The sequence below is a fragment of the Acomys minous genome, assembly GCF_964271855.1.
Source record: "Acomys minous genome assembly, chromosome: 4".
Classification (NCBI taxonomy): Eukaryota; Metazoa; Chordata; class Mammalia; order Rodentia; family Muridae; genus Acomys; species Acomys minous.
This window is the reverse complement of record NC_140486.1, coordinates 71,623,613-71,636,099: the sequence shown is the minus strand read 5'-3', so window position 1 is coordinate 71,636,099 and position 12,487 is coordinate 71,623,613. Positions and strand designations below refer to the sequence as shown.

At 44.8% G+C, this 12,487-nt stretch overlaps 1 protein-coding gene across 4 annotated transcripts in view; it reads left to right on the top strand.

Annotated features, from left to right (window-relative positions):
- The window catches only part of RBBP8 (RB binding protein 8, endonuclease), a 91,588-nt gene that overhangs the window by 16,486 nt on the left and 62,615 nt on the right, over nt 1-12,487 (top strand). The window contains exons 1-2 of one of the 4 annotated variants that reach the window (XM_084780715.1): nt 6,018-6,202; nt 11,053-11,230. In XM_084780715.1, the coding sequence (XP_084636841.1) occupies nt 11,122-11,230 (109 nt within the window). In that variant the 5' untranslated portion in view covers nt 6,018-6,202; nt 11,053-11,121. Of the gene's footprint in view, nt 1-6,017; nt 6,203-6,490; nt 6,723-11,052; nt 11,231-12,487 lie in introns of those variants that run through there. The other 3 variants (XM_084780716.1, XM_084780717.1, XM_084780718.1) reach the window with 3 other exon arrangements.

Below are 12,487 nucleotides of genomic sequence, written 5' to 3'. Positions count from 1 at the left end.
AAAAAGAAGATGATAAGAATTTGATTTTTTTTTTTAACTTGCAATACGGCATTGTTCAAATCACAGAAGTGGGAAAGAACCTTTAGGAAGATACACCACTTAGCTCAATTGTCTTATTTAATCTAGACTAGCTTTTCAGCTGAAAATGAAAATACTGTACAGAAAACCTTGAGTAATACATTGAAGGCTTGGAAGACAGCAAAGGAACTAGAAGAAGCTGAGCAAAGGCTAGTTTAAGGATTACCCAACGCCTTCCACGAGGCTTAAAAGCATGTAATTTTAGTGTCATTAGTCTAGCCTGACATGTGATTTTCCCTTCACAACACTACTTAGCGAGCTGTGGGAGTTAAGCATACATTGTAGAAGCAAGACTTTGCCTTTTAAAATGGTGAGAGTTCAATGGCTCCGAAAGCTACATGAGGCCCTACGTTCTAAAAGCCCTGTAGTTGCACTGCAGGCTAAGACGACAGCAATTTAAACTGACTAAATACACACAGCACAGAATTTCCCATTTTAACCATTTTATCACAAGAGTTTCTACACTGAGCATCTAATGTGCTGAGACCTGTGCTTACAGCCATAACTGGGGCCGCTCTGGGAGTGGGGTGCTAGGGACCCAGAGTAACTCTGCCATCACTAGGCCTTGTCTTAGAATAGGGCCGTGTCCCCACAAATCTAAATGAACTACAATTGTCTTAAGTCAAAACACATTTAGCAGGGCTGGTACTGCAGCTCAGCGATAGAACACTTGCCGGGCATGCGCAAGGCTACTCACGCCTGCACGCACACACTCGCCAAAATAAAAGATCAGCAACAACAAGAAACCCTTAACGCCTGAGCTTATCCACACAGTATCTTGTGCGCTTTGTCTCCTCTATGACCAAGCAACTGTCTTGGGGCTCCAGCTCACTGGGGACGCCCAGAGCTATAACAGAATCCCTTCGAGTTACCACTAGCCTCGGAAAAGATCAAAAGGCAAAAATCTGAAGTTTGGTTTCTCCTGAGCACATATCACTTTTACACCAGTGTGAGGAAAATTACACGAATATACAAAAATTCTAAACCATAAATTATTTATATATATATATATATCTCAGTACTATGAAGAGTTCAAAGTAACTGCTTCTCTGTTATGCATGCTTTCTCAGGAAGTATTTGGAACTTCATAATTTAATCCCATGGTAGTCCTTAGAATTCGTCCTTGAGGCACATATTTAGGACTATGATCACGATTAAAGTGGACATTATAAAAATCTCATAAAAGTGATGGATATGGTGGCACACTCTTACAACCTACTACTTGGGAGGTGGAAGCCAGATGACTAAGAGTTTGTGGTCACCGTCCATCACACAGTGAATAATTGGCCAGTCTGTGCAACAGAGTGAGCTATAGGCCTGAGCCACATAGTAAACCCAGCCTGAAAAACAAACGGGAAGAAAAAAGAAAACAAAAACAAAAAGACAAACCAAAGAAGATCAAAGTTTGTTTTGTTGTTTGTTTGTTTGTTTGTTTGTAGGAAGGCCTGGCACTTCAGGCATAGCTAAAGCTGGTTTTGAACTCCTGACCCTCCTGCCTCCATTTCCCGAATGCTAGGACTTCAAACCTGAGCCACCACACCTGGCATAGCTTTTTCACTGTGTCCAAAGGTTTCCACATACAAGAAAAATGTGAACTGATCAAGAGATGCCCAATTCATTCACCAGCCAGAGGATTAAAAGTGGACAAGGAAGCAAGCCAGTGTGGTGGCGCACGCCTGTAATCCCAGCACTCTGTAAGGCAGAGTAAGGTGGATCTTGTGAGTTCAAGGCCAGCGTGATCTACATAGTGAGTACCAAGACAGCCAGGTCTACATTGTGAAACTCTTGTCTCAAAAAACCAAAACCAAACAACAACAAAAAGTAAGAAGGGAGCTAGAGAATAGGTTAGCAGCAACAGAGTACGTGACTGCTCTTACAGAGGGCCTGGTTTGCTTCACAGCACTTACATCAGGTGGCTAACCAGCACCTGTAACTCCAGTTCTGGAGGAGCTGATGCCCTCTTCTGACCTCCAAGAAGATGCATACAAACGCTTATATATATAAACATTAAAAAAAAAAATGGCCAAGCATGGTGGCAGAAGCAGGCTGATCTCCATGAGTTCAAGGCCAGCCTGGTCTACAAAGAGAGTCTAGGAAAGCCAAGGCCACACACAGAAACTCTGTCTCAAGGGGGAAAAAAAAAAGGAACAGATAAGCCTAAATGTGAGAAAAACTAATCAATTAAAGCTGTATCAAAAAAAAAGTGTAAGGAGGATCATAGAGCTAGAAAAGGAACTGTCTACTGTGATATTAAAGATGACTGGTAAAGAGGAAAGGGGTTTGGTGAGAAATACAGGAAGAAACAACAGCAGGATTTAGGGGCATCTAAATGAGGCGGAGAACAGAAATGCAAAAGAGCTTTTGAGAAAGAGTAACAGGAAGCCCTGAGGGGATTTAAGCAGCAAAGTGACATTATCAGATTTAAATTCACAGCTGCAGTGCAGACTGGTCTGGAAGTTAGCATTTTAAAAGGGAACAGGGTAATTTAAATTTACCTTAAAAAACAAAACAAAACTAGTATTTTAAACTTAAATGTAATTCACTATGTAGACCCTGTTAGCCTGGAACCCAGTCTCTGTCTCTGCCGCTTGAGTGCTGGGATTAAAGGCATGCACCACCATGCTCAGTTCATACTTTAATTTTAAAATATTTATTTTGTTTTTGGAGATTAAGGCTTTAATCCTATTCTTCAATTATTTAATATTACTTTTAAATGTGTCACAATGTGTCTTAGCTCAGAAATACTAATAATAGTTAGCTTTTATTGACCATATATTATATATTTGAACACTATCTTAACTAGCTTGCATATACTCATTTACCCCTTATTCCCTGTGAAGTCTGCACTACTATACTCATTTTATGGGCAGGGAAAATATGACAGAAGTCACTCAATCAGTAGTGAGAACAGGATCCACACTCAGTTCTGTCTACAAAGTGTGTATACGTGTCCTTAAAAAAAGTTTAGCAATACACATAGATAGTAAGTAGATGCACCAATTGACAAAAGATGCTCAGTTTTTCCTCAGTGTCGGAGAAGAGGAAGGTCTAGACAGGTGACTGGGTGGAGAATAAAGTAAAGAGATCCCAGTAGTGCGCGCCTGTAATCCCGCTGCTACTTCATAGGGGGAGGCAGTATGTAAACTGATGACGTGACTGCTCCGTGGTGTGGTCAAAGGGAAGGTTTTGCTGTAGATAATGAGGGAGAGGAAACAGCCACGGGCATCTTAAGAGTCCAGAGCAGAGTGAACACAGGCAGCAGACTGGACGCAGCCGGAGCTATTTGTGATGGAGGGGAGAATAGCAGGGACCGAGAGAATGCTGAGAGCTAGAGATACGCTAACGCGGGCTTTGACATTACCAGGTTACTTATGACACTGAGGGAACCAGGAAGCCAACAGGAGCCTTGACATGCTAACGCACACCACAGGTGGCCATCCGTCCCTTCTTCCAGAGATAAGAGAAATGACTCCTTTTGGTAGAGGAACCAGCTTCACAACTTTCTGAGGAATGCTGGCTGTTACCTGCCAGAAATCCTCCCATAGTCCAGGCTGAGCTCACGGCTGGGTATTTGGAGTGCCTTTTGGAGTTTGTAGGAGTTTCATTTGGACCTGACAGGTGGGAGTGTCAGGAGGCCAAGGCCAACTTTACCTACGTGGTAGGTAGGTAGGTTGCATGTGTTCTGTTTCAGCAACAAACAAAAATAAGAGATCATGGTAAATTATGGGGTCACTGATGAAAGGAAAGGGATGGATTTAGGAGATGATTCCGTAGGTATGGCTGACAGGATTTGGTGAAAGATTTGACAGGATGTTTAAAAGAGATGTTTTCAGGGATTCCGACTTATATAAATGGATTACACACACAGAAAGGTGTATGGGTTGCTTAAGGCAGGTCTGGCTATGTCTGGTTGGTGCTAAACTCACAGCAATCACCCTAGTTCCGACTCCTGGACACCCAAGGGCTGGATTATAGGTATGTACCACAATGTAACACTAGCTTCAAAAATAGCTTTTTAAAAGGTTTTTGCATTTATGTGTATGCGTGCCTGTGTGAATTTATGTACATGCAGGTGCCCTCAGCATTCTGAAGGTTTCAGAACACCTGGAACCAACACTGCAGCCAGTTGTGAACAGCCTAATGAGGGTGCTGAGACCAGAGCCTGGGTCCTCTCTAAAAGCACTAAATGTCCTCTTAGCCGCTGTGCCATCATCTCTCCAGGCCCTTAAACACCTTTTCTTCAGAAAACCGTTCTCTTCTTGTATATTCTATTAAATGACAAACTGATCATAGGCTCTTTCCATTTATAACCAAACTTTCTATTTCTATCAGAAACAGCACAAGTTTCACTCTGACAATTAGGAACTAAAAATAGCATAATGATGGGCACTGGGTACATAACTTTGTGGTAGAGTGTTTGTGGAGGAAAAATAAAATCCATTCTTCAGTTTTTGATTAAGTCTTAGAAAATGGGGAAGGGGCTGGAGAGATGACTCAGCAATTAAGAACGCGGGCTGCTTTTGCAGAGGGCCAGGTTTGGTTCCCAGTGTCTATATGGAGGCTCACAGCCATCTATCCCTCCAGTTCCAGGGGATCCAACGCCCTCTTCCAGCCTCTGTAGGTACCAGCATGCATGCCGTACACACACATACATGTAGACACTCATACTCATAAAATAGTAAGATCTAAAAAAAGAAAAACTGGGCAATTTCTGTAACAGTAATGAATATTTAGTAGCCCCTTTAACGACTCCAACTTTTTATACGGCAGTGGTAAGATTGTAGCACACCCTGGAATGTGCAATCCCGAAGAGTAAATAAAGTATTTCTCCCTTAAGATCTGAGACGAGTGGCTGGCCTCAGTTTGGCTAGTCTCACTGCTGCTTTTGCCCTCTCAGTGCTGGGATTACAGGCCTGAGTCTCCACGTCCAGCACTACTCAACTGTGACAACCTGCATTATCCCCAGGTCTTCAGGGACACAGGCACATCATAGAAAACTAGTGGACTGGTTTAACATGAGACTGTGGTTCTATCTGCTTTTTAGACTCTGTTGTTTATATTCAAATTGGTTCTTCTCCTTATAGACTTTGAATCTTAAAACAAGCCACAGGAAATTCTTATTTTAAAAAAACAATCACGCAAGTGCTAGAAACGTGGCTCAGTTGGTAAAGTGCTTACTAAGCATGCACGAAGTCCTGGGTTAGATACCCAGCACTGCTCCGGGCATGGTGGTGCACACCTATAATCCCAGCACTTGGGAGGCAGAGGCAGGTGGATCTTTGTGAATTTGAGACCAGGCTGGTCTACAAAGCAAGTCCAGGACAGCCAGGGCTACAAGAGAAACCCTGTCTCCAAAAACCAACCAACCAACCAACCAACCAAAAACCAAAACCAAAACCAAAAAAGAAACTGACTTGGCGTGGTGGCTGCGACATGCCTGTAATATTACAGTGTAATGGCAGCACTCAGAAAATGGAAACGGACGATCAGAGTTCAAGATCACGCAGAGTGAGATTGAAGCCCGCCTGGGATACTCAAGAAATTATTATTATTAATTAAGAAATAATCCTAGACACGTATGTCTTATTCTGCACTTGCCAGAAACTCATCACGTTCTCCACCCCCACCCCCCATCCTTTCAGATCCCCCTCACTAAACTGTAAGCCATAGCTAGAAGGCTGACAACCATGCCCACATCCTTCCATCTTAACCCTCCGTGTGGTCCATCTCGGGCTAGCCGTGAGCACCGTCAAGGCTAACTTTCGTCCGACCCAAGGGCTCGCGCCCCGGCCTGGGTGCGCCGCGCTCGCGGGACCCCCGGGAAGCTCGTCTCAGCAGCGCGCTCCAACCCACCCACCGGCTCGGCGGCCTCAGCCCAGCGACTGGGGGTGGGGTGGGGAGAGGAGGGGCGTGACGCCGGCCGCGTGACGTCACGTGACGCCGCAGGACTCCGGGCCCGGGCGGGGCCGGCTGCCCTCCGGCCTTCCTTCGGGAGGCTCTGGCCGTCCCCGCTGAGGGCTCGGCGGCCGGGAGAGGGAAGGGAGGCGGGGGCGAGCGGCGGGGCCTTCCCGGCCAGGAGGACGTCGCGCTCCTCCGCGGGGCTCTCCAGGGAGCCTCGGAAGCGGTGAGTAGACGGGCTCCCCTCCTTTCCTCACGCTCGGCCCGCCGGGTCCGAGCGGCCACTTCCGGCCGGGAGCCGGCGCGTCCGCAGAGGTCCTGGCGGCCGTGTCGCGGGAGGCGCCCGCCGAGGTCGGCTGCGCCCCGGGCCGGCTCGCAGGACGCGGCGGGCCCTGCTCCCGGCTCCCGGCTTCTCTCCCGGGCTCCGGCGCGCTTTGGAGTACGCGCCCCTCCGCGCTGAGCCCGCCCCGCGCATGCGCCGGCTGTGCGCGCGCGCTTTCCGCGGAGCTTCGGACCCGGCGAGCGCTTGGGGACCCGAGGGGCGCCTCGGGAGCGGCTGATGGAGACGGGGCTGGAGGGACGCTGAGTGTGCTGTGACCGTCTGGTCGTCCGGGCGTCTTCGGCGTGGAGGTTTGCGATGCCGAGGACACACGGAAAGGGATCGCCCTTAGCCTCCGTGCCCGCAGACACCCGGGAGACGACAGGAGTGTTGGGAGAGACCAGGGCGCGGTGCGCAGCGGATAACGGTTCGGAGCAAAAAAGATGGGCTGCAAAGTGCTGGGCGAGCACAGTACACGGAAGGGATGCCGTGAACTGACATTTGCCAACTTGGTATTCATAGTGGTTTTAACGTAGTTGTTTTAAAAAGCGCTTGAAGCCGGGCAGTGGTGGCGCACGCAGACGCAAGCGGATCTCTGAGTTCGAGGCCATCCTGGCCTACGTAGCAAGTTCCAGATCAGCCAGTGCTACATAATAAGACCCTGTTTCAAAAACAACAAAAACATTGAATTATTTTAACTACTTCGTCACTGAGGCATTTCCTAAATGATACTACTAGTTTTAACTGTCAGATTTTTAAGTTTTCCATTAAAGTAATTCAATCTTTAAACTTTCTTTTTTTATTTTTAACTTTTTGGCGTGGTGAGGGTGCTTTGCTTTTTTTTTTTTAAGATTTATTTATTTATTATGTATACAGTGTTCTGCCTGCATGTACACCTGCAGGCCAGAAGGGGCATCAGATCACATTATTGATGGCTGTGAGCCACCATGTGGTTGCTGGGAATTGAACTCAGGACCTCTGGAAGAATAGGCAGTGCCCTTAACCTCTGAGCCATCTCTCTAGCCCTGCTTTTACTTTTCAAGACAAGGTTTGTCTGTGTAGCCCTAGCTGTCCCGGAACTTGTACTAGGCTGGGTTCGAAGTCGTGTCCCACTTACCTCTGCCTCCTGCCCGGCATACTGCTGTTTTTGTTTTTCTTGATACAGAGAAGTATATTTTGGGGCTCAAATCCTAGCCCAGAAGTAACTGTGTCCTAGCTTTATTACTTTGGGCAGGTCACTTACTCTTTTATAACCCAACTTTAAACTGAAGTTAATAATTGTACCTCTTCCTAGAGTTCTATTTTGTTTTTGTTTTGTTTTGTTTTCTGAGACAGAGTTTCTCTATGCTATCTTGGCCATCCTGGACTCACTTTGTTGACCATGCTGGCCTCGAACTCAAAGCAATTTGCCTGCCTCTGCCTCCCAAGTACTGGGACTAAAGGTGTGCGCCACCACGCCAGGCCCTAGAGTTCTGATAAGTCACTAAAATGACTAATAAAAGTATAATCCTCATGCTTTTACATATAACTAAATACAGTCTCTTATGGGCCATAATGTATCTTTTACGTCTAAGTAGTTAAACATAGGCTTGCAAGATAAAACATCTCACTTTAAAAAATTAATATCAAATGGATGTTCACAAGGGAGGGACAGTAACGTTATTAGTCCCCTCGTATCCACATTCATCGCTCAGTTTCAATAACTGTCAAAGTAAGCTGTTCTTGTCTCATCTCCACCCAAGCAAGTTCCAGACAACGTTAGTTCATTACATAATCTTCCTGTAACAGACAAAGCCTTTTAGTGGAAAAAGGAAAGTGGAGATGGAGATGTATCTCAGGGGTTCTCACCTAGCAGGCTGGAGGCCCTGGATTCTTTTTTCAGCACCATAAGAAATAAAATTTTTTAGCTGGGCGTGGCAACCCACACCTTTAATCATAGCACTCAGGGAGGCAGAGGCAATAGGATCTCTGTGACTTCAAGGCCATCCTTGTGTAAAAAGTGAGTCCAGGACAGCCAAGGCTACACAGAGAAAAGCTGTGTTGAAAAACAAAAACAAACAAAAGCCTTGTAAAAAAAATTTTTTTACAAAAACGTTTAAATGGTCACATCGCTATTGCATCCAAGAGAATTAACAGTAACTAGTGTACCCAAGAAAATTAATAAGATTATTTGAAATCTATATATGTTTAATGTTTGCTGATTCTTTTTAGAAAACCTAACTGCAGTAAATGCATGTATTATTTCTATAGTGCTTTACTGATAACCAAGTGCTTGCATACATTTTTTAAAAAAATAACTTTTAGAAATGGGTTTCATTGTGGCATCTTCATACACACATGTCATTATGCAATATTATCAGGTTGGGTGTATTCTTGCAGCTTTAGAAGTTTCGATTTGGCTTTTGTTTCTTAGACTTTTTTTTTTTAAAGATTTATTTATTATGTATACAGATCTCATTATAGATGGTTGTGAGCCAACATGTGGTTGCTGGGATTTGAACTCATGACTTTTGGAAGAGCAGTCAGTGCTTCTAACCTCTAAGCCATCTCTCCAGCCCATAGACTTATTTTTTTTAACCAATTGAGCCACATCTCTAGACTATTTTGTCCTGCTTCCTCTTCTGTCCCCACCTTTCTCTTCCACCTCCAGTCATGTGTGTGTGTGTGTGTGTGTGTGTGTGTGTGTGTGTGTGTTTTCTTTGTTGTTGTTTTTGAGACAGGGTTTCTTCTGTGTAGTCCTGATTATCCTGGACTCACTTTGCAAACCAGGCTGGTCTTGCTCCGCCTGCCTCTGCCTCCTGAGTTCTGGAGTTAAAGGTGTACACCAACACACTTGCAGTCATTTTTTTGAGTAGCCTAGGTTTGCCTGGGACTTGGAGCAGTCCTCCTCAGCCTTCCCAGTTGCTGAGATTCAGGCATGAGTCAACGTGCTAAAAATGTTACTTTTGTAATGGTAGCTAATTAATGGTTTTGTTGGCTTGAAAGCTTTATTTTCTGAGCTCAGGGAGGTGGCCAGTTCCGGATCTAAACCTTGTCCTTGAGGGGAAGTTGAATTGCATATTTGAAGGTGAAAACTGCAATTAGCTCATACAAGGGCAGATGGTGGGACAGGGTGGTCAGCTCTGACTCAAGTTATTTTGCTAACAAGAAGTTCCAGCTAACCTTGAAAGTGTGTCTGGCAGTGTTTAGAGTATATCCAAAGTGTAGCCAAGTATGTATATAGTAAAGTATGAATTATGACACCATTGCATCATAGATAACAAGAGTGCAGACAGAGTGTAGTTTAGTATAAGGTCAGCTGGACCCTCTGGCAGGGAATTTTGCCAGTTAGTGGTCTTTGGAATGGAGTTAGACTGTTTCTAACAAAATGGGAGTCTGACAGTTTTTAACATGATCTCTTCAGTTTCAGTTAAGAACACATTTTAAAAGCCAGGCATGGTGGCGCACACCTTTAATCCCAGCACTCGGGAGGCAGAGGCAGGCGGATCGCTGAGTTCGAGGCCAGCCTGGTCTACAAAGTGAGCTTAGGACAGCCAAGGCTACACAGAGAAATCTTGTCTCGAAAAACCAAACAAAAAACAAAACAAACAAAAGGGAAAGAAAAGAACACATTTTAAAATTGTTATTAGACCACTTGAGCTCTTTCTAGGGGCTTCATAAGTTTTACAGTTAGTGATTGACTGTTACTGTGAACGAGTCACAACATACCTTTACCCCAGGAGCTTTGTACCTCCAAATAGAAAGTGCGTCCTTAGAGCGTTGCTGTATGTGTGTCTTACTGATTTGTTCTCGGAATTACACATGGCCCTCCCGTGTGTTAGCGTCAGCCATGTGCTGGGCCTTACACATGTGTCTTTGTGAGTGACTGTGAATTCAGGAATGCCTCTAGTGTTGGCTTCAGTAGACTCCAAAGGCTAAAGCAACACTTCCCCTCAGTTCCCCTCAGTGCTAGGGATTGACCTAAGTTCTCGTACTTGCTCAGCAAGCACTTCTTTTCTCAGCTACACTTCTCATTCCCTGCATGCTTATCATTACTACACATGTATTTACTTAGCATGTAAGTGCGTGTATGTGCCCACACCCCTGCATGCACATGTGGGAGTCAGAAGCCACCGTGTTGGAGCCAGCTCTCTCCTCCTTTCCCGTCCAGGGATCAGCTCAAGCTGTCAGGACTGGAGGCACTTCTACTCGCTGATCCGGCTTGCGGCTCCACCCCCCCAGTCTTGTTACATAGCCCAGGCTGACCTTGAACTTGGGATCCTCCTCCATCTTTGGAGTGCTGGGATTATAAATCTGTGCCAGTAATTTTACAAGGGTAAGTGAATACTGACTGTGGATGATTATAAACCTTTCAGTATTACTAGAGCCCTTTTTACTTTAACGTAATTCATGCAATTACTCCTTCTTGCATGGAAAAACTAAAAATCTGCCTGGAAATTTACCCCATATGTCGGCCAAATAACTGACCCTCCTCCCCCCTCTGGATATAGGGTCTCACTATGTAGTTCTGGCTCTTGCTGGAACTCACTGCATAGACCAGGCTGGCTTTCAGTTCTTAGCGATCCGCCCGACATGCGCCTGCTCTCGCCATTATCTTCTTTCCTCACTCCTTCTCAACTTTAAGAAATTCCCTGAATGATTGCTTGTAAATAGATGCAGGAACCTTGGAAATAGCTGGGCTTCTGCTTTCATCCTGATTTCAAATTCTATAAAGGCGAATGCAGGAAATGACTTTACGTTGCAATCTGTCACTTCAGGTGTTTCAGCAACCCCCTATGTAAGGAAAGAAGAAAGGCCAAAGAGAAGCGTGAAGCCTGGCGAGCAAAATGAGCGTCTCAGGAAGCAGCTGTGGAAGCCCTAACTCTGCAGATGTATCCAGTGACTTCAAGGAACTCTGGATAAAACTCAAAGAGTATCATGATAAGGAAGTGCAAGGTACAGTCTTTGCTTATGTGCTTGAGGCTATGATGGAGGAAACTAGCTTTGATTATTTTATATATTTTCAGAGAGAAATAACCTTATTTAGGGGCAAACGTCTCACCTTCAAGGAGCATTTACTATCGTAATGCTTTATGATTTGTTTTATTGATGAATTGTTGCTTTGTAACTACAACTACTACAGAATAAAGGCTTTTTTAGTTTTTAAAATATTTTTTAAAAATTTTATGTGTATGTGTGTGAGCCTGCATATTTATATACAGTGTGTTTTCAGGAGCCCATGGAGGCCAAAAGAGGCTATCAGGTCCTGTGGAACTGGAGTTTAGTCAGTGAGCCACCACGTGGGCCCTAGGAACTGAACCTGGAGCAGTGAATGCTTTTAACTGCTGAGTCATTGCTCCAGCTGCTAGAATACAGTTCTTAACAATTTGTCGTTTAAAGAAAGCAGTAGAATTTATTGACTGAAGACTTAGATTTGAATTGTAATTTCATCTTCCTGTTGGCTTTGTAATCTTAGCTGTTAAAAATCTTTTATCCTTTTTTTACTGTTATTTGCAGGATTACCTAGAGATATGAGTACTATTTCTGTAATCTGACAAGCCTTTCAGGATCTCTTTTTTTCCTTCCTCCCTCCCTTCCTTCCTTCCTTCCAGATTTATTTATTATGTATACAGTGTTTCACCTGCATGTACACCTGCGCTCCTTAAGAGGGCATCAGGTCTCGTTATAGATGGTTGTGAGTCACCATGTGGTTGCTGGGAATTGAACTCAGGACCTCTGGAAGAGCAACCCGTGCTCTTAACCTCTCAGCCATCTCTCCAGCCATAGGATCCGTTTTCTACTGAACACTCATACACGAAAGTGAATGGCAGTTTACTCTCAAAGTTCCTGTAGGCTGTCAGAGATAGTCATGGAAACAGTCATGCACAGTGCAGTGAAATAAGAGCTAAAAAAGATGTGTATGAAGTGCAGTGGATGCACAGATTAAGTAGTTGTATTTAGAAGGAGTATATAAATATTCATATCAAAAGATACTTTAGGGATGTAGCTCTTTCTGTTTTGTTTTTTTTTGAGACAGAGTTTCTTTGCGTAACAGTCATTGGCTGGCTGTCCTGGACTCACTTTTTGTAGACCAGGCTGGCCTCGAACTCACAGTGATCCGCCTGCCTCTGCCTCTGAAGTGCTGGGATTAAAGGTGTGTGCCACCACGCCCAGCTTTGCTTCCCTAGCTTCTACAGCGCCTTGAGTTTAATC